This window comes from Xenopus laevis, chromosome 8S (genome assembly GCF_017654675.1).
Source record: "Xenopus laevis strain J_2021 chromosome 8S, Xenopus_laevis_v10.1, whole genome shotgun sequence".
Lineage (NCBI taxonomy): Eukaryota > Metazoa > Chordata > Amphibia > Anura > Pipidae > Xenopus > Xenopus laevis.
In genome coordinates, this window is record NC_054386.1 from 66,439,830 (window position 1) to 66,461,382 (window position 21,553).

Below are 21,553 nucleotides of genomic sequence, written 5' to 3' on the forward strand. Positions count from 1 at the left end.
ATGCCAAACTACACTTGTAAGGTCACATGAGCCAGTTAACAAACAGAGTTCTGTCTATTTCTTCCACACTTATTCCTTTTACAGTTAGAGTTGTAGTATTTCTGGTCAGGTAATCTTTGAGGCAGCACACAGACCATCACAAAATCGTGGTTCAAAGCAAGAGATGTAAAAGGGCAATATTTACTTACCAGTTTGATAAGATTCTTTAATATGCCACTTAATATGACATAAACTATCCGTTTCTCAAGTATTCATTTTGGGAGTATAGTTTTTCTTTAAACCTCCAATGCTAGGGCTTGAGTTTGCTCCTCTCACCCTCCCTTTTCCCCTTCCCTCCCTGCTGTAATCTGAGCCCAGAGCTATGAGTGAGCAGGGAGAGACTCGGACAGGAAGTGGTCACACCAAGCTAATATGGTAGCTGCTATCCTAAACAAACCGAGAGCTTCTAGAGCTGTTTACTCAGGTATGGTAAAGAATTCTACAGAACAGATATAGTGTTATAGCTTGCACTATGATGGCTAATCTATATGCAATAAACTGCTTTGGTAGCTTTCTTTCTCCTTTAAGAAACTTGCTGCCTGGATTTCTTTACAACAGAACTTAATCATCTCCTTCAGGTTTTGTCTTGGCTGCATCCAGAGAATCAATCTGCCATTATGCGTTGCAGTCAGCCTCTTGTGGGTATGAGTGGCAAACGTAATAAAGATGATGAGAGGTATCTGGATATTATCAGGGAAACAAATGGCCAAACATCCAAGTTGACGATCTACGATGCCAGGCCTAATGTTAACGCTGTAGCAAATAAGGTAAGCTGATTGTAGTTTAGCATTTGTGAATCTGAAAGCTTATTTATAATGTATCAAAATGATTTTTTTATAGGCTTTAACTGGTACCATAAGTCTAAACATACCATGTTTATTATATAATGTATTTGTATAATCCACTTTCTTTAAATTTGAAGCTGCTCAACCATTGAGAGGCATTCTTAAGCTGGCAATAGATGTAAAGCTTTTTAAAAGATCCAATCATTATCGTAAGACCACGATTATCTCTAAATGATCATTTATATGTACGATGTGTCCATCAACTAAAAAGACCATTTTAAGCGATATGGCCAGGAAAACTGAAGGGTAACTGCCTGCTTGGCCCTGCAAACATAGATAGATTGCACTGGGAACAATAAAGATTTTTTAACCTAGTCGATCAATTTTCTGACAGATGTCGGACGAAAAATCGTAAGATGTACGATCGTTTGAATCCCACTAACTTCACGATAATTTGACGAATTGGTCGAACTTCGCTAAAATCGGTCGTTCGGCAAAGAAAAATCTTTGCGTCTATGGGGACCTTTAGTTATAAAGGAATGGCTACAGAACTCACATTCGTCATCATCACTTTATCAAGCTATGCAATCTATCCTAAATGTAGTCATCATTTGTATTCCTTTTGGATTGAGGGTGAAAGCTAGAAATGAAATGGTAGTGGTTGAGCGATAGTAATAATATACGTAGCTGATGTAGTTGTATTGTCTTGTAGGCCACTGGAGGAGGATATGAGAACGAGGATGCCTACCCTAATGCAGAACTAGTTTTCCTTGATATTCATAACATCCATGTCATGAGAGAATCCCTAAAAAAACTCAAAGATATCGTCTATCCAAATGTAGAGGAATCGCATTGGCTTTCAAGTTTAGAATCAACCCACTGGTTAGAACATATCAAGGTAAGTAAAATCGTTAAATTGTGAATGCTAGAGTAGAATGCAAATTGAAAAGCTGCTGAATAAAAAGCTAAATAACTCAAAATCCTTTGATAATGCAAATTATCTCAGAATATCATTCTCTACATCATACTAAAAGTTCAAAGGTGAACAACCCCTTTAAGGGAGCATATTTATCAAGGGTCGAATTTCGAATTGAAAAAACGTCGAAATTTGTATTCAAAAAGACCAACCGAAATTTAGTCCGTTTTTTTTTTTTGTGTGCGAATAGGTCAGTTTCCGAATTCGAATCGTATGACTCAAAGGAATATCGCATTCAATCGAATTTGATTCAAAGTTTTTCCCAAAAAAAGTAAATTTTTCAAAGTCCACCAATTGAATGGGTTCTATGAGGTCCCCCTTAGGCTAAAACAGCAATTTGGCAGGTTTAACATGGTGAATGGTCAAAGTGAAATTATTAGAGACCATACATGATGAATTTCAATATTCGAATTTTCTAATTTCTTTCAAGTATGAATCGAATTTGGACTATTCCCTAGTCGAAGTACACAAACAATAGCTTGAAATTCGAATTTTTTATTTTTTTATTCGAAAATTCACCTCAACCTTTGATAAATCTGCCCCTAAATGAACAACATGTTATTATGTATAAGGGAAGGTAGGGCAGTGGTTAGCATTGTTGCCTTGCAGCTTCAATACCAACCAAGTAACTATCTACAAGTTTACATGTTCTCTCTGTCTCTGCTTGGGTTTTGTCTGGGGGCTTAGATATTTTCCCACACTTAAACTTTGACCATAATGTGTATTATTGAGATCTTAGATTGTAAACTGTACTAATGCAGAGATGTGCAATGATGTACAATCTTTGTAAAGTGCTTTGGATTATATCAAATGCTGCTTTCTTTGTTGGATACTTGGATAACCAAAACACTGGAGGTGTACAAACTGGAAAATGGCAAAAAGAAGAGCATAACTTTATAGGAAATAACTGGAAACTTTATCAAGGGAAAGTATTTTCAGTACTCATCCCTTCATACAACTTCTGTTTCTGGAATTGACATTAAGAGCACAGTTGGCAGATGTTTCAACAGCAATAAAAATACAAGATTTTTATGATGACTATCTTCAAAGTAACAAAGCACTTAAAGGGGTAGTTCACCGTTAAGGAAACTGTTATTATGTTATAGAACGGCCAATTCTAAGCAACTTTTCAATTGTTTTTCATTGTTTATTTAATTTAGTTTTATAGTTATTTACTTTTTCTTCTGGCAGCTTCACTGACTCCCTTCTAAAAAACAAATGCTCTGCAAGGCTACAAGTGCATTGTTATTGTTACTTTTTATTACCGATCCCTCTATTCAGACTCTCTCATATTCATATTCCAGTCTCTTATTCAAATCAATGCATGGTTGCTAGGGTAATTCGGACCATATTTACCAGATTTCTTAAAATGCAAATTGAAGAGCTGCTGAATAAAAAGCTAAATAACTCAAAAACCTTCAATAATAAAAAATGAAAACCAATTGCAAATTGTCTCAGAATATCACTCTCTACATCAGGGGTCAGCAACCTTTACTATCAAAAGAGCCATTTTGCCCCCCTCTTGCCCTGAAGAGAAATAGTCTGAAGCTGCAAAACATAACACGGCTTATAAACTTTTAGAAGTTTTAACCTTTTTTTAATTGTAACTGTTACAACAACAGAATACAACAAACAGAAGTGCAGTGTGTATGTGTAGGCATACTTAGAAATAAATTAAACACTAAATAGCCCTATTAAATGCTAGTGTTCTCATCTGTTTAATGTAACTTTTGTTTCTGAAGCTGATCTTCCCTCTCTTGTCTTGAGTATGTGACCGCGGTAAGGACCAAGTAAGCACCTGCTTGCGGCTTCCTGAGTGTGCGACCGCGGTTAGCTAACCATGGTCGCACACTCAAGAAGCCTCCATCAAGTGCGAGGGCTGTATAGACAACATGACAGGCAAAGCGGTAAGACTGAGCCGCAGCAAGCACGATGAAGAGCCGCATGAGGCTCCAGAGCCGTGGGTTGCCTACCCCTGCTCTACATCATACTAAATGTTATCTCAAAGTTGAACAACCCCTTTAAAGAGCCTATAATCTATAATTTGGTATTTTGTTTTTTTCTTGCTTTTATGAAAGGGGGTATAAGTGATCTAGATGGTCTAAATCTGCTATCTTTGGGACGTGGCTGGGCCTTAACTGAGAAACATTCTATAACTAGGGCAGCAATGTCAGTATGAGTATTTCCTTATATCTATACAAAGTACTATTCAACTAGAACTGTAAGGTTTTAAGGCTGTGCAAAGAGATGTATGCTGCCTGTTTAATGTCTGTTCTTCTACTCTTGTTTGCAAAGAGGATTTATTTTCTATGGCCCGATATGAATGGGAACAGGGTTTATACTAGGCCACTTCTGAGTTTCTCAGTTGAGCTCACCAAATACATTCTCCAATTTTAGGATTTCTCTGAACATTAAACTCTGTTTTCCTGGTAATGGATGTATGGTCTGATTAAAGCAGTGTCCATAAAAGCAGGGTCTCATAATGCCAAATGATATCACTTGATAACCTATGAATTGCCATTGTCTCAAATTCAAAATTATTCTAACTTCTATTTGTTCCATTCTTGTCCCTCTACTTCCACTAGTAAGCCCTTCCCTTCATTTTTCTGTACTATTCCATGCTAAATTTGATATATTTCTGTTTTTCTTTATTCACTTTGAAAAAACTATGTATTTCTTCATGTACTGTATGTCAAATAACAGAATAGTGTGATTATTTTCGATGACTAACTGTATAATGCAAGCCTTTTAGATGTATGCACAGTTATTTTTTCGGTTGTTATCCTGTTTATGTCCTACCAATGCATCTCAGTCTCTTCTTCTGTTTCTTGATGTTGTCTCTTTTTTTCTTTTCATTAATTTGGTTTAACTTTTTCCATTCTAAATGAAGACTGTTGCCCATCCACTCCTGTCTCTGCTAGAAGAAAAAGCCATTAGTTTGCTCTCTGTAAGAAAAATCAGGCAAAAATATTTCTTCATTCTAACAATGTTTTTGTTCTGCCAGCTTGTCTTGACAGGGGCAATCCAGGTGGCAGATAAGGTGGCGTCTGGGAAGAGTTCTGTTGTAGTGCACTGCAGTGATGGGTGGGATCGAACAGCACAGCTTACATCATTGGCCATGCTCATGTTGGACAGCTACTACAGAACTATTGTTGGCTTTGAAGTTCTGGTGCAGAAGGAGTGGATTAGTTTTGGACACAAGTTTTCATCAGTAAGTATTGCCTTTTGTGTTTGTCTTTCACATAGGAAGGCCGGTCAAACACAATGATTAGTTAAAGCGTTTTTATAGAATCAGATAAGACACTTTAGGTGGCCATACAGGGGTAGATTTTGTTGGGCAAAACAACATATCTTCGCACAATCCAATAAATGGATGGATGATTCTATAGTTCCAACAAAATCATCATGACCATCGATCGGACTGGTCTAGAAATTTTCATTGTGAAACGATGAAATCTTCAGTTTGAAGCAAGGGTAGAGAATAACAAGCACATTTACAACTTCTATATGGAGCATTCCTTGATTGCTGGCTAAAGGGGCTATACATGGACCAACACATACAATATCATACAAAGCAGTGGCTCCTCTTTACATCCTTTATGGCAATCAACATTAAATTTCTGTCAAGACCAAAAATCCTCAGTCCATAAAATGATTGGTCTAAACCATCCTCCAACTGGCAATACATGCCCAGGTGTTTGGGAAGTATAGTTGGTACTGTCTGCCCAAATATCTGCATGCGTCTCCTGCTGTAGTGTCTGATTTTGTTCATCTGCTGGACAAGGGAATGTGTTTTTATAGTGGTTGTAAATTCTTATGTGCATGCACAATGCTTTAATAAATTACATTATATTGGGTAATAGGAGGGTCATTTTCTTATCCAACTTTCAAAAATCTATGTACATATTTACCCTTTAAAAAAAAAAGTGTGTGCATTTTAAAGTATATGGATGGAATGTAATTCTGTTGTTTGTCAGTTCTTTTTGTTGGCAGCTATTACACTTGTAAAACATCTTCTATTAAAGAGATTGAACCTAGTTACCATCCTCCATTATGATACTGTATATATTGTGCTCTAACCATTTCAGAGAATAGGACACGGTGATAAGAATCACGCGGATGCCGACAGATCGCCTATCTTCCTTCAGTTTATTGATTGTGTTTGGCAGATGTCAAAGCAGGTAAAAAACTTTTAAGTTAAGATGTGTATATATTTAGCTTTCCTACCAATTTTTGAGTGTGTAGAAGCAAAATAACTATATAGAATTATTTTGTGTGTTTTTAGCCTTCTCCTCTCACCCGTTATGTGACCAATTTTATTTCTAGTTTCCAACAGCGTTTGAATTCAACGAGCATTTTTTGATCACAATATTGGATCACCTTTATAGCTGCCGGTTTGGAACTTTCTTGTACAATTGTGAAACCATCAGAGATAAAGAAGTAAGTAAGAATAATGTAGTATTTACAGAATAGTTTGCTTGTTAGTGGAGACAAATGAGCTTTTTCAACATTGTCTGACTCAAATTCACTCACCTCCCCAATTGGAACTGGATACTTGAGGCATTCAGTAGATCAGTAGCACCTGGAAAGGAACAAGAAAAAAAACCTGACCAGCAATAAGAACCATAAAGGTCCAGCTGATTTCCGCTCACGTGAATGGAAAGGCAATTTGGAGCTTTTGCTTCCAAAGAGATGGCACATAAAGCAAATAGCCTTTAAAAATCAAAATATATTACCTACCAGCTGCTTAGAAGAGGATCATCATCATTTATTTATATAGCGCCGACAAGATACACAGGATTTATATAGTAACATTTCTTGTAATGCTTTATGGTTGACAGCTTTGACATTGTGTTGCGCTCATTATTGTGATACTCCCTGTGATGTATATGTATAAGTATTCCCTACTGTTCATTTTAAGTATATGACACTGATGAGTTTTGTCACCAGCCTTAATGCATTTACACAGGTAGTAGAAACCACAGACTTCCAGGATAAGTGCGTTCTAGTGTATTCTAGTATTAGGATGAACTGGCTGTTTGAAGTTAGATGATCAATCAGTTTGTGGGCTCCATCATTTATACTGGTCATAGAATTCAAAATGTTCTGTTGTCCATCCTGCAGTTGCCTAAACACCCAGCCTTGCTGAAAGGAGGATTTTTTAATTCATCAGCAGTTGCAGGATGTCAAAATGGACGTCCCTCTCTCAATGGGGGGATACTGTTTTCATTTTAAAACACTATTGATGTCACAGTAATGAGGGATCACTGCTGTGAGAGCCTAATGTCCTGTATTCTTAACACACTAGAAACCCATTTCTGATTTGACATTATTCAACTATGTGCCTCGATCACACCACATCAGCGATTTGCTTTTTCTTCCATGCAGAAAGTGAGAGAAAAAACACCGTCTTTGTGGTCTTTGATAAGCAGCGAAAAATCAAAATACACAAATCCTTTCTACACCAAGGAGCTGAATCGGGTATTATATCCTGTTGCTAGTATGCGTCACCTGGAACTTTGGGTGAATTACTATATTAGATGGAATCCAAGGATCAGGCAGCAAGTAAGTTGGTCATCTCCCTGTCTCTGTGAGCAGCTGTATCCAAAAGAATAACATAGACGAGCTGTGTTTATTGGGAGCAGCTATTAGCAAGGCATCTTATTGCATGTCTTTTATGGATCCCGGCCAATATATTTGCTCATTCTAAACAGTGGGCCAAGATCTTAAACAGAGTGTTACATGTTGCAGAGCAGAGGCCCTAATGAAGATCATTGTGCAATAACCCACATGCAGTTTGGATTACAAACATTAAACAAACCATTAAGTATTAATGTTAAATGTGTGCAATGACTCAAAACACTAGCCTATTAATCAAGAGACCAGCCATTCCTGGGAGGTGCCACAAACATGCTTTATTAAGAAGTGGCACCGTTTGTATAACGCAACACTAGTTCTTCTTTGTGCTACAGGCAAAGCCACCCATTGACTAGCTTTTGGATTAATAATAGGGATGCACCGAATCCACTATTTTGGATTCGGCCGAACCCCCCAATCCTTCGCAAAAGATTCGGCTGAATCGAATCCTAATTTGATTATGCAAATTAGGGCTGGGAAGGGGAAACATTTTTTACTTCCTGGTTTTGTGACAAAAAGTAATGCGATTTCCCTCCCCGCCCCTAATTTGCATATGCAAATTAGGAATTGGATCGGCCGGGTACAAAGATTTGGCCGAATCTGAATCCTGCTGAAAAAGGCCGAATCCCGAACCGAATCCTGGATTCGGTGCATCCCTAATTAATAATATTCCACCAATCAGCTGCTTTCTGTAGTTTAGCAATTTATACACAAGTGTGCTAGCATTATAAAAAAAAATTTGTATTTAGGAAACATGAAAAAAGAAATTTTGAATCTTGTATATTCAAAGGTAGTACAAGTCATTTGTTTAATATACAAAACCACATTGTTCTTTCTCCCTGTTTTGCTAATTTCTTGTAGCAGCCAAACCCTGTGGAGCAGCGTTACATGGAGTTGCTAGCTTTGAGAGATGACTACGTCAGGAGACTCGAGGAGCTCCAAATCAGTAATTCACCAAAGATTAACCGCTCCACCACCTCACCTTCTTCCCCATCACAGATGATGCCCCAAGTGCAGACACCATTTTGATCAAAGTCTGGTTCCTTTTTAATGTAAAGTCACTATTTTTATGAAAGGCCATTTTGAATGATTCCCCCCCCCCCCACTGAGTCTTTGTTTCGCCTGGTTGAAATGAAATGTGCCTTCTTAAGAGTATTGTATTAACATTTGGGAATATCTGCTTTTTTTTTAATATAATGACCTTTTGAAGAACAAGATGTAGGAAGGATGCCATTGTTTTGCACCCAATCATGTTGGAGGTCAGAGTTGGTGGAAGAGGCTCTTCTTGTATTAATTGCTTGATGTTTCAGTGTAAGGTTGAGGTCCCTGTTCAATGAACAGATTGGATTTACCTCTGCAAGGTGCTTTAATATTTTTATTCCATTGTCTGATGCCTATGCCATCCTTTTTTTAAAATAGCAGTTTCTCCCGGAGGAGTCGCATTGTGCTTGATCGGTATTACATTTCTGGTGCTGCTCACACAAAGCCCCTGATGTGCAGTGTCCGCTTACATTTAATTTCCCATTTGCCATTTTGGATGAAATGAAGCCACCCGTAGAGCAGTGCAGAGCAGATTTTAATCAACCTTGTGTCCATAGCCCATTTATTTTAATACTTAAATATTGTAATCAATATTGTAATCAAACTTTTGACTGAAGAGCGCTGTCAAACTAAGAACACTAAAGCGCTTGTAACCTTTTAACTCCCAATACGATCAGATTTGTGGGTTTAGGCACAGTTGTTGGCCGTCCACTTAATGGCTTCATGTCTTTGTTTATGGTATAAACTGCCTTGGTGTTAAGTGGACAAATGACCGTATAACACAGAGCCTTTGTACAGATGCTTAAGCCCCTCAAAATTTTGTCTGTTACAGTCATTAAAAATAGTACATATCTTCAGGGAAAATACGGCCTCATAATTCATTCTAAACAAAAACTCCAGAGATGCATCATTTGTCTTTTTTCTGAAATTGTGTTCAGTCACATAGGTGAAAGATCCAAAGGGTTGGGAGGATAGACCACACATTGCAACAAACATTGCAACAAACATTGTTCCTGTAGCTGTCCCTTTATTGTCCCTGTATTGTGGTGTCCTACAGATCAGGCACGGCACAAGCTTAGCAGCACTGGCCTTTATTTGTAATAATGCTACTGCCATGGTGTCTGTAAGAGCCAAAGCTTTGTTGTGGAACATTTAATACCCTGGATGGCAACGTATCCTGAGCCTAGAGATTTAAATATTATATGGAAAGTCAAGAAGATGGTTTCATGGTTCACACTAGTCAGCAGCAGATTGTATTTTAAAGGAGAACTACATCTTAACTAAAGAAGTAGGCTAGAAATATTTTACATTATGTTTTGGGTATCTATATCAGCCCTAGGGAACCAGAGCCCTTTAGCAGTAAAAATCTGTGCCCCCAAATATGTCCCAGTTCACACTAGTCAGCAGCAGTTTGTATTTTAAAGGAGAACTAAAGCTTAGCTAAAGAAGTAGACTAGAAATGTTATACATTATGTTTTGGGCTTCTGTACCAGCCCAAGGCAACCACAGCCCTTTAGCAGTAAAGAGCTGTGTCTCCAAAGATGCCCCAGTAGCTCCCCATCTTCTTTTCTGTTGAATTACTGCACATGTTCTGTGCTACTGTCACTTACTGAGATTAGGGACCCACTCACAATATACAGTACACATCGAATATAAATGTCACAATATAAGGCTGATTAGTAATTAATACAGATAATTACTAAGTTTCAGCACAGAAACCATAGCAGTTAACATCAGAATTTAATAATGCGCATTGTAGCATCAGCTTATACTGTATCACAGGCCAGTCTCATTTTATGCTTGATAATTTGCGATGACCCCTAAGCTTAGCTTCTCGATAGCTGCTCAGAGACTATTGAGCATGAGAGTCGCAGACACTTTCTAAGATGGTGACCCCATGTGACAAGTTTGAAGTCGAGAAGCTGAAACTTCAGGCTGGTGCAATAACTTCAGTATATTAAATATGGCATTTTTAGCCATGTTCTTTTTTTAGGGTTGAGTTCTCCTTTAAAGCTGATATATAACAGTGAGTAGTAGCATAATAGGTGCATTTTGCTGCTGGCAATAACCATCTCATAGAAACTGTATATTTAAATAAAATTACACCTTCTGCTGTGTTTTTAATATTTCACCAAGTCGATTTCCACTTGATGTATTTCATCATTCACATAATTCCTTGCACTCACACAGACATTTTATCCAAATAATCCACATTTTTAAAAATGATTTCCTTTTTCTTTGCAATAATAAAACAGTAGCTTGTACTTGATCTAAACTAAGAAATGGCTAATCCTTATTGGAAGCAAAATCAGCCTATTGGGTTGATTTAATGTTTACATGATTTTATAATAGACTTAAGGTATAAAGAATAGCCTTGTCGCACTGCAGCTCAGTAGTGATGTGCTGGTCGACAAAAATTGACCCACACCAGGCCGGCACCTCCATTTATAGATCTGCATCCACCCCCTCTGATATTACGAAAGGGGACTGGGCAGGTGTGTGCCAATACACGGAGGCTACTGGAGCTGAAAGGTCGTGGGCAGTAGAGTGACACGCAAGATGTGTGTGGAAGCCAGCCTGAACCCACAGGTATCTGGCCGGCCCTCACATCACAACAACTAGGTTTTGTTATCTTCTTTGTGGGTTATAACCCACTAAGAGGCCTAGGGGTTGGTAAAATGGTTGTGGTCAGCTTGAGAGTGACTGCTTATAGGAGAACTAAAATTTAGCTAAAGAAGTAGCTAGAAATGTTGTACATTATGTTTTGGGCTGCTGTACCAGCCCAAGGCAACCACAGTTCTTTAGCAGTAAAGATCTGTGTCTCCAAAGATGCCCCAGTAGCTCCCCATCTTCTTTTCTGCTGATTCACTGCACATGCTCTGTGCTGCTGTCACTTACTGAGTTTAGGGACCCACTCACAATATACTGTACACATGGAATAGAAATGTCACAATATAAGGATTAGTAATTAATACAGATAATTACTACATGGCAGCACAAACCCCAGTGCAATTAGCATCAGAATTTAATAATTAGTCCTGTAGCATCAGCTGATATTACAGATAAACCTAATTTTTCTGCTTGATAATTTGTAACAACCCCTAAGCTTAGCTTCTCAACCGCTTCTCAGAGCCCACTGAGTATGTGAGTGTCACAGGCGTCATGTTACAAAATGGTGACCCCCTGTGACAGGGTTGAAGTCCCAGATCATTGCTGCTATTGAGAAGCTGAAACTTTAGACTGGTGCAATAAGTTCAGTATATTAATTATGGCATTTTTAGCCATATTCATTTTTATGGTTTAGTTCTCCTTTAAGCAAAGCTGAAACTAGAAGATGAATCATTTTAAGGCATATTCTAGGCTTTTACAGCCAGAATTCCCTGAAAGCCTGATGTTTATTACAATGGTGCTATTATTATGGAAAATCAACCTCATTGTCTCTAAAGCAAATGAAAAAAAACTTTTTCTGGTGAACAATCTGAAAACCCCAAAACTGAAAGAAAAGTGTTTGGAAGGTGAACAACCCCTTTAAATGCCAGTTACGTGTGTTTCAACCATAACCTGCATCTGTGTAAATTGTAGCCAAACTATGATGCTTTCAAAACCGTTTCCTTACAATTTGTCCTCATATTTTTCTCCGCCTGCTTCTGATAATTCCCGGTTTCATTTTTGTTTGGATTAACTTTCGAGAGGTCATTCAAAACTTCACTGAAGTTTTTGAAGGGATTGTTGAGATTATGTTTTGTAAATTATTGTAAACATGACAGTTTAGAGAGTACCACGTTCTTTATGCCATACAATAGTATGTTGTAAAGAAAAGTGATCATTCACAGCTTTTGTATATAATTTCTGTATTCATTCATAAAACCCAGTAGCGAAATATTGTTGGAAGCAATAGACTGCTAAATCAAACAGTATTTTTACTCAGAACAAAATGTAAGTAGTGGTTTGGGTCTTTTTGTGTATGTGAAACTGTTATTAACCCTCTTTCGCTGCTGGAATTGCTTCAGTCTTGAATATTAGGCCCAAGACAGAAAATAGTCTAACCACTGGGGTGGTTCACTTTTCAGTTAATTTTTAGTATGTTCTAAAATGGCCAGTTATAAGCAACTTTTCAATTGGTCTTTATTATTTATTTTTTAAAATATTTGCCTTTTTCTTCTGATTCTTTCCAGCTTTCAAATGGACCCCATCTAAAAACAAATGCCGTGTAAAGCTACAAATGTATTCTATTCAGGCCTCTCCTGTTCATATTCCTGCCTCTTATTTAAATCAGTGCATGGTTGGTAGGTTGATTTGGACCCTAGCAACCAAATTGTTGAAATAGCAAATTAGAGAGCTGCCGAATAAAAAGCAAAATCACTGGAAAAACTCAAATAATAAAAAATGAAGACCAATGGCAAATTGTCTCAGAATATCACTCTCTACATGATACTAAAAGTTAATTTAAAGGTGAACACCCCCTTTGATACTATTGTGTCAAAACCTGCATTCACACAGATGTGTTTAGGGGGAAGGGGGACTTAGTGGTCAGATAAATACATTGAGTTCCCTTCACATTTGGCCTATTTTTATTTTGCAGCGGTATAATGCATTTATTTTTTAATCAAAGGCAAAAGTGCCTTAAAATAAAGGATTAAGAGTCCTGAAGGAATATATCTTTATAAGTCTGTAGCACTATGTGAAGTGGATAAATACAATTAGAGGAGGGAGTAGTAAATATTCTATTTTACTAAAATATTTTAACAACATTGGGTACAGTTCACTATGCATGTAGAGTAAAAACGGCTGAACAGAAATGGCCTTTCTTATGGAATACATATTTGTATAACATATCCACCAATGGTTGTATAAAAATTATTTTGTGGAAAAAAAAAAGATGTATACTGCTATTGTTTGAGAACAAAATCCAACATAACGATAAACTAAAATAAAACTGTAAATATTACACAAGGTCTGTGTTTTGAATTATTTGAACAAACTGATTATAGGATTGAGCATCTTGAATGTTTTCACACCAAAGTAAGGAAAGCTTTGCACATATACTGTATTTCTAATATGACTTTGTTTGAGAATACAATCACTTTAACTATCATTGGCTACAATAAAAGTATATTTCATCAGCGAAAAATAGGGAATTTAAATATGTTATAAGGTGGCCATACATGTGCTGATGATACCGTCAGCTTTTTCAGAATATATCAGCAGCTTATCTATTTGGCCTAACAAATATCTGCCTAAAATTGGGCAGATTAGAAATCAACCTGTTGATGCAGCAGTCCTTTCCTAATAACACTCTGTAGACCCACATTATGGTCAGGTTGTTGGCTTATGAAGTATTAAATGCAATGAATGAAAAAGAAAATTAGTGCATGTTATAATTGTACGCCTTTATCTTGTATTTCCCTATAAGTAAAATGTAAAGCAATATACCCGTATATACTCGCGTATAAGCCGAGATTTTCAGCACCCAAAATGTTCTTGAAAATCCTACCTCGGCTTATACGCGGGTCAGCTGCCTTACCGGTAAATTTGTAGCGATGAATCCCCCTCCCAGCCGCGAAGAAAGAGCAACAGCGCAAGTGTCATCTAGGCATAATAAGGCAAACCCCGCCTCTGCCTGCCCCACGTGACAGCTTTGTTGAACTGCGCTTGCGCGTCTCCTCCTCCATTCCGTGATTCGCAAGTGCGCGCACCGTCTTCTCTAGTCCCGTGCGCGCAAACCAGTTTCCTTGCCATGGGTCAGGGCAGCCGGAATCCAGGTTTCCCAGCGCCTTAAGCAGCGACCATCATGTTGAGCAGCGAATCACAGAGCCGCCGTTGAGTGATCCTCCTGGGCCAAAGCCCTAACACCTTCCCCCGGAGGAGCCATGGCTGAGCAGACTTACTCCTGGTAAGCGAGGCTGCGGGTGAGGAGGATGAGGGGGGAGGGAACAGGCCAGTTGAGACGCGCTGTGTTTGTTATGGGCACTTGCAGGGATGCCATGTTTGCGGCCCTCCATCTGTTGTCCAGCTATCACTTTCACCAGCGCATTCACGGCTCCTGCATGTTGTAGTGAGGCATCCCAGCCGCACGCTGACGTCATCAGCTCAGCGCCGGCTGCAGGAAGCAGTATCCCCGGCTCTCCCCTTCTTATACACGAGTACCGTATATACGGTATATCTCTCAGTCTGAATTGAACTTGAACTTGTTAAGGGTTATTTTAAGGGTTATTGCCTGCTTCGTTTGCTCATTTCTCGGGCCAGGTAATACATTTCAGTGATGCAGTGATCATGGCTTGATTTTTAACATTAAACCGACTGTTTGATATTTCTGAGAATTTTCTGAGTTGTGTCTAGGCTTATACGCGAGTCAATAAGTTTTTCTGGTTTTCATAGGTAAAATTAGGTACCTCGGCTTATACGCGGGTCGGCTTATACACGAGTATATACGGTAATGCATCCTGTTGATGGTACATTTATTCTATACAAGCAGCTAAATTATGTTAGTGTAAGGAATAAGTTATGCATCTGTAAAAAGTGACCATATAATTTAAAAAAATAATAATTGTAATATGAGATCCTTTTCAAAGCATGGTATCTTAACCTGGTTAAGAATCCCTGCCTTAAGGGTTTGATACAGACCCAAATCCAGTAGTAAGACCCAGGAACTCTCTTCCTCCACTATACAGCTTTACATTTTCTTTTGCTTCATTCTGTTTCTCTTTATTCCACTAAACTAATGTACAGGTTTTTCACAGAGTAGTTCTGACCCACAGCCTTTGCCAGCTCTTAAAGGAACCGTAACACCAAAAAATTAAAATGTTTTAAAGAAATGAAAATATAATGTAGTGTAGCCCCGCACAGATAAATCTTATGTGTTTGCTTCATAAAGGCTACTATAGTTTATATAAACAAGCTGCTGTGTAGCCATTCAAGCTGGAAAAAAAAAGGAGAAAAGGCACAGGATACCCAGCAGATAACAGATAAGGTCTGTAGTATACAATGGGATTCTTTAGACTTTATCTACTATGTATCCTGAATGTCTGCCTCCATGGCTACACGGTTGCTTGTTTATATCATAAAGCAAACCAATGCAGGGCTACAGCACATTATATTGTCATTCCATTAAATCACTTTAGTTTTTTTGATATTAGTATTCCTTTAGTGCCCAGATACATGCTTAAAGGAAAACTAAATCCCCAATAAGAAAAGCCCCATCCGCTACCCCCCCATAATTGCGTATGTAATTGAAAGACGGTGGTATGCAAGACCAGAACTAGGGGTAGGTAAAAGAGGCACATGCCTAGGGAGGAATGGTGAAGAGGGCACCCGGCCTGTACCCGGCCTGTAGGGGGCAAATTTACTAAAGGACGAAGTGACTAACGCTGGCGATAATTCACCTTTGCTGGCGCAACTTCGCTAGTGAAGGAGATAGACTCTAGCAGTACTTTGCTCCCTAACGCCATACAAATTTGAGCTCTGGTGAATGGACGGAACTACTCAAATTCACTAAGATGCGGATTTTACTGAACGTTACTTCACGTTACGCCAAGCTTGCCTTCGCCACCTCAGACTAGGCAAAGTGCAATAGAGTTATGGTTGCCACTTGGCTGGTATTTTACCGGCCTGGCTGGTAAGAATGATGGCAGATCCAAATTTTCGGAGGTTAGTAAATTTGCCCCTAGGCTTCTCGACAAATCCAGGCCTGGACTGGCAATCTGTGGTTTTTGGCAAATGCCAGAGGATCTGCTATAAGGTCCCATAGAAAGTCAGTATTTAGTGGGCTGGTGGGGGCTGTTTGGGCCTCTGTGTACCTGAAATGCCAGGGCCTATTTTGATTCTCAGTCCAGGCCTGCTGGGCTCATGGATGGTAGGAGCAGCCCTGGGGTAGGGTGTGGATTGAGTTTTTTTCCTGAGCTGCACATCCCTAATCTCAGGGTTTTACCTTTCAACCAATGGCATTTCTAAGTATTTTGTGGATATAGGGCGGATGTTCCAGGACAGTGACAAGTTTTCAATTTGGGGAGCAGTGTGATAAAGATAACAACCTCCAATTATCCTGATGAGCCATCCCTTCCCTGGAAGTCAGTCCAGCTATTAGTTATCAGCTGTCACGTGTTTGTACATGATTTTATTCGCTTACTATCATCCGCGGGGAAGGAAAGCAGTCATTAGGCAAAAGCAGTCATTAGGCAAGAGCTAGACAAGGCGGGAGCTATAAAGCAATGGTCACTTATTATTGCACCCACCAGTGTCACCACTTCCCTAAAATAGTTTCCAAAAAAGACCGCAAAACAAACTTTGCATAATTGAGACACACAACTCTGCCGCTGTAGTTTAGCAGCAGTGCATTGTGGGACTCAGTAGCTTTTCGTGCCACCGCGGTGCATGATGGGCGTAGGGCCGATTGACAGTCCATGGCGGCTGTGTGAGTCACTGGGTCTCCCTCCCCCGTGCAGGAAGCCGGCAGGAAGAGCGGCCTGCAATCCGGCTTTTCCTGTGCGATAAACAGGCTAAGAGGGGTCAGCGGCCATCCGAATATCCGGAGAGGAGGGAGGGGTGGAAAGGAAGAGCCCATGGACAAGCTGACGGGTCTGGAGACTGTGCCTGTAGGGGGTGTAGGCGCTGCGGGTGCGACGGCTGCTGCCAGAAAGCCTCCCCGACCGTCCGCGCCCCCTTCCCTGCCCACCTCTCGCCAGACCAGCGTCGAGACTTTGGACAGGTACAGTATCTGGCAAAGCAGCGACTCTCAGTGAGGTCTGAGTAGGAGCATCAGGGGCAAGTAATAACCAAAACGAAGAGGGGGATGAAAGTGGGTAAATAATGCAGTGCAGGCAGCAGGATGGTACAGTCCGTAGCATCATTGTATCAGTGCTACTGTGGAGAGAAGGTTGTTGATGCTGAGACTTCTGTTTCTTCAGAAGTAAAACTCCCAGTGTGTCACCTATCAAGACTCCTCGTGTGTTTATATTGTCATGTCCAAAACAGAGGGATGTATTCTGGGATACACTGTCTTTTGTGGATCTCTGCTAAAGCTTTTTGTAAATGATGGCTTGTTTTACGCAATGGTACCTTCAACATAGTGTGATTTGTACTGGACTGTGCTCTCCTGCAAAGCTTTGTGCTTATGCCTCAGTGTTTGCCTGACTGCTCTTTATGTGTCACTGGCAGGATTCCATTGGTGATCCAGTGTCCAGATGATCAGTTCAGCCCAGTCACCCTCCAGCTGGCTAACCAAATCAGTTGACATCCCTATATGAGCAGATCTTTTCATATATGACTACATTTCACCCATATCATTTGTCAGTGTTGTTTAAAGGGGTGGTTAACTTTTAGTATGTTATAGAATGGCCAATTCTAAGCAACTTTTCAATTGTTCTTCATTATTTATTTGTTATAGTTCTTCTCCTAACTTTTTCTAGCTTTCAAAAGGGGGTCATCGACCCTCTCCTCTCTAAAGCTCCACATTTATTGTTATTGCTACTTTTTATTACTAATCTTTCTTTTCCAACCCTCCATATTCATATTCCATATTCTCATTCAAATCAATGCATAGTTGCTAATGTCATTTGGACCCTAGCAACCAGATTGCTGAGACTGCAAACTGTAGAGCTGCTGAATAAAAAGCTAAATAACTCAAAAACCCACAAATAATAAAAAATGAAAAACAATTGCAAATTGTCTCAGAATATCACTCTACATCAGTGGTCACCAACCAGTAGCTTGCGAGCAACATTGTTGCTCACCAACCCCTTGGATTTTGGGGTTGGTGGTCTCAAAGTAGGTGCTTATTGTTGAATTCCTGGTTTGGAGGCAAGTTTTGGTTGCATAAAAACCAGGCATACTGTCAAACAGAACCTCCTGTAGGTTGTCAGTTCACATAGGGGCTACCAAACAGCCAATAACAGGCCTTATTTGAAATCCCCATGGACTTTTTCATGCCTGTGTTGCTCCCCAACTGTTTTTTTACATTTAAATGTGGCTCACATGTAGAAAAGGTTGGGGACCCCTTAAGGGTCAGGCCACACTGGGCATTTTGGGGAGATTTGGTCACCTGGCGACTAATCGCCTCGTTTTTGCAGTGACCAATCTCCCTTAACGCCTTCCCTGACTCTGCGCAGGCTAAAATGAAAAACCGCCGGCAATTTGTTTTCTGAAGTCGCCCGAATTTTTACTTCGGGGACTTCGGAAAATGAACCCCCGTGTGTTTCACTTAGGGTGACTTCGGAAAACGAACTGCCGCGTGTGACTAGCGCCAGCGTTTTTCATTTTAGCCGGGGTCAGGGAAGGCGTTTGGGGAGATTGGTACCCACAAAAACGAGGCGATTAGTCGCCAGGCTACCAAATCTCCCCAAAACGCCCAGTGTGGATTTACCCTTAAGGACTATTTGTACAAACATTTGCTGAATTGCAGATCTTTGTTATAAAAACAAACATTTGTGAACATCTAGTAATAAACAAAAGATAAATCCTAAAAAGATAAATCTTATGTACACTGAAACCTAAAGCAAGATGATTTTGAACAGTATTTTTGGAATTTGTCACCTTGCAAAAAGGGTTGTTTCTCTCCGAAACGGACTTGCTATTATTATCATCACCCAAAAGTGAAAAGCTGCTAAGATTCCCTTGAAGTGGCAACACTGCAGACTTTGTATGGATCCTCTTTCTGGCACTCTACTGTCTATTGTGTAGATTTAGAAGCATATTTGGTAGTTACTGTCTATTGTGTAGATTTAGAAGCATATTTGGTAGTTGCAACTTTAACAATCAGAATCCAAAATAATGTGACTAAAATGTTCTATCTTATATTTTTGGCATCCTGTAATGGGTCATTTCTCATCCACTCTTCTTGTGTGAGCCCCTAGATACTGGGTGGAGGTTGAATGGTTTACAAAGAGCAGAGTTTAGGATTTTTTTCCTCCGTGCTTCGATTTATTCTGGACAAGGATATGCTTGATACTCTGAAGCAATAGTATACATGTTTTTGTTTGTTTAAGCAACAGAGAAGCAATGATGTGCAGTTTACTGGCAAAAGCATTACTCTGATCTGTTTGCTTAGCTCTTATTATTTTCCATTCTTTACTAAACCCTGGCTCATGGAGCAAGGAAAACTGGCTGGAATTTATAGTCTTTCTTTGTCAGCAAAAGGAAAATTTCAAATCTGAATTATACGCTTCTTGCAAGGAAATCCTAAAGCTTGCACGTACGCATTGTTTAGTGCTGTGGTTTCACCATGAACGGTAGCCAGAAAATGAAGCCAATCTGATCTTAATGCAATAGTATCATTATCAATTTATCCAGATCAGGTTATAGCCCTATACAATAAATGATTGACCGCACTTATTATGTGATTGCATATTACTAATTGACTCCCTGTGAATTGCATTGCAGATGTGTCACTTTAATAGCCAATGCTGTATGGATTGCTGAACAGTTAGCCATTTAAAGGAAAACTAAACCCCAAAAATCAATATGGCTAAAAATGCAATATTTTATATAATGAACTTACTGCACCATCCAAAAGTTACAGCATCTCATTGACAGCAATGATCCAGGACTTCAAACTTGTCACAGGGGGTCACCATCTTGGAAAGTGTCCACTCACTCAGTGGGTTTTAAGCAGCTGTTGAGAAGCTAAGCTTAGGGGTCGTAGTAAATTATGAAGCAGAAAATGAGGTTGGCCTGTAATATAAGCTGATGTGAAAGGGGTGATTATTAAATTCTGATGCTAATTGCACTGGTTTCTGGGCTGCTATGTAGTAATTATCTGTATTAATTGCTAATCAGCCTTATATTGTGACATTTATATTCTATGTGTACTGTATATTGTGAGTCGGCCCTATACTGAATAACTGACAGCAGCACAAAGCATGTTCAGTGAATCAGCAGAAAAGAAGATAGGGAGCTACTGGGGCATCTGTGTGGGTACTCCCCAGTAAATTCAGTTAATAACTGTATTCTATAGGCTATCACTCCTATTTGGGAAGGATTTCACCACCCAGGGCATTTCTCAAGCAGCATGGTGAAGTCCTTTTGCTTGGAGAAAGGGATGGGGTGGGGGGTTCATTCTTGTCTTGGACTTATCTTGAGGCCTAGAGTTAACTCCGTATGGCATTAGCCTAAGATTGTGGTTACTTGCCTTCCAGCTTATTTTCAACAGTTTGAGCATCTTTTTAAGTAGTACTTGCTCCTTATTTAAACTTTTTAGGGGCATAGATATAAAGATGTGTTGTAAAATGATGGCGTATTTCATGGCATTAGGAACCTTTACAAATCAGCCACGTGTGGAATTATTTCACATACAAAAACCTTTAACCTTTTTTGGCATAAAATATTTGTTCACTTTTATAAATATGCCCCTTTATGAATAATGTTCCCACTTGCCTGCATATTAATTTTCTCTCTCTCTCTCGCCCTCCCCTCTACACAGGTGAATATTTATCTATTGTTTGTAAATGATCCCCTCTATATCTCTTATCTCTGCCACTAATTGTTTTGCCCTTCCCTGCAGCCCTACAGGATCACACGTGGAGTGGTGCAAGCAGCTAATTGCAGCTACAATATCCAGCCAGATTTCGGGCCCTGTTGCCTCCGAAAATGTATCCAGAGATTACAAAGTAAGTGAATGGAAAACATGTGGATTCATATTTTAAACCTGTAAATATTTATCTCGAGTCATAAATGTATTAAGCCAACTGTATGGAAATATTTTAATGTGCATACCTGTGCCCAGAACTCATGCAGATATTTTTATTTCATCCACCAGCTCTGTTACAAACATGGTCTATACCAGAGTTTTAAACCTATTTTATAACCAAATACTCCAGAAGTAATATGCCCACCCTATGCAGCAGAAGATTCTGTTTGACCTGTATGGTTCTTACTTCTTGGGAACAACAAATATGTTTACTTATATTTTGCAGTAGTCCATAGAAATGCAATTTGCAATGAGGGCAGATTTCTTAAAGTTGTTGTTACCCACTGAATATATAGCACTGTTAATATAGTATGTATTGTAATTTGCAGGTTATATCACGCAAAAGCATTTATAGAATTTGCATGTAATCTGTAGAAATTACTCAAAGCAGTTCAA

General features: G+C 39.2%; 2 protein-coding genes across 8 annotated transcripts in view; both read left to right on the forward strand.

Annotated features, from left to right (window-relative positions):
- mtm1.S (myotubularin 1 S homeolog) overlaps positions 1-10,613 on the forward strand; it is a 51,920-nt gene extending 41,307 nt beyond the window's left edge. For 3 of the 4 annotated variants that reach the window (XM_018232119.2, XM_018232116.2, XM_018232117.2), the window contains exons 9-15: positions 618-806; positions 1,537-1,722; positions 4,805-5,011; positions 5,889-5,981; positions 6,127-6,240; positions 7,189-7,365; positions 8,299-9,824. In XM_018232119.2, coding sequence (XP_018087608.2) covers positions 618-806; positions 1,537-1,722; positions 4,805-5,011; positions 5,889-5,981; positions 6,127-6,240; positions 7,189-7,365; positions 8,299-8,466 — 1,134 coding nt within the window. In that variant the 3' untranslated portion in view covers positions 8,467-9,824. 4 annotated transcript variants of the gene reach the window in all.
- Positions 10,614-16,823: 6,210 nt separating this feature from the next.
- The window catches only part of mtmr1.S (myotubularin related protein 1 S homeolog), a 32,540-nt gene continuing 27,810 nt past the window's right edge, over positions 16,824-21,553 (forward strand). For 3 of the 4 annotated variants that reach the window (XM_018233019.2, XM_018233021.2, XM_018233020.2), the window contains exons 1-2: positions 16,824-17,182; positions 20,972-21,077. In XM_018233019.2, the coding sequence (XP_018088508.1) occupies positions 17,037-17,182; positions 20,972-21,077 (252 nt within the window). In that variant the 5' untranslated portion in view covers positions 16,824-17,036. The remainder of the gene's footprint in view (positions 17,183-20,971; positions 21,078-21,553) is intronic. The other variant, XM_018233022.2, reaches the window with a different exon arrangement.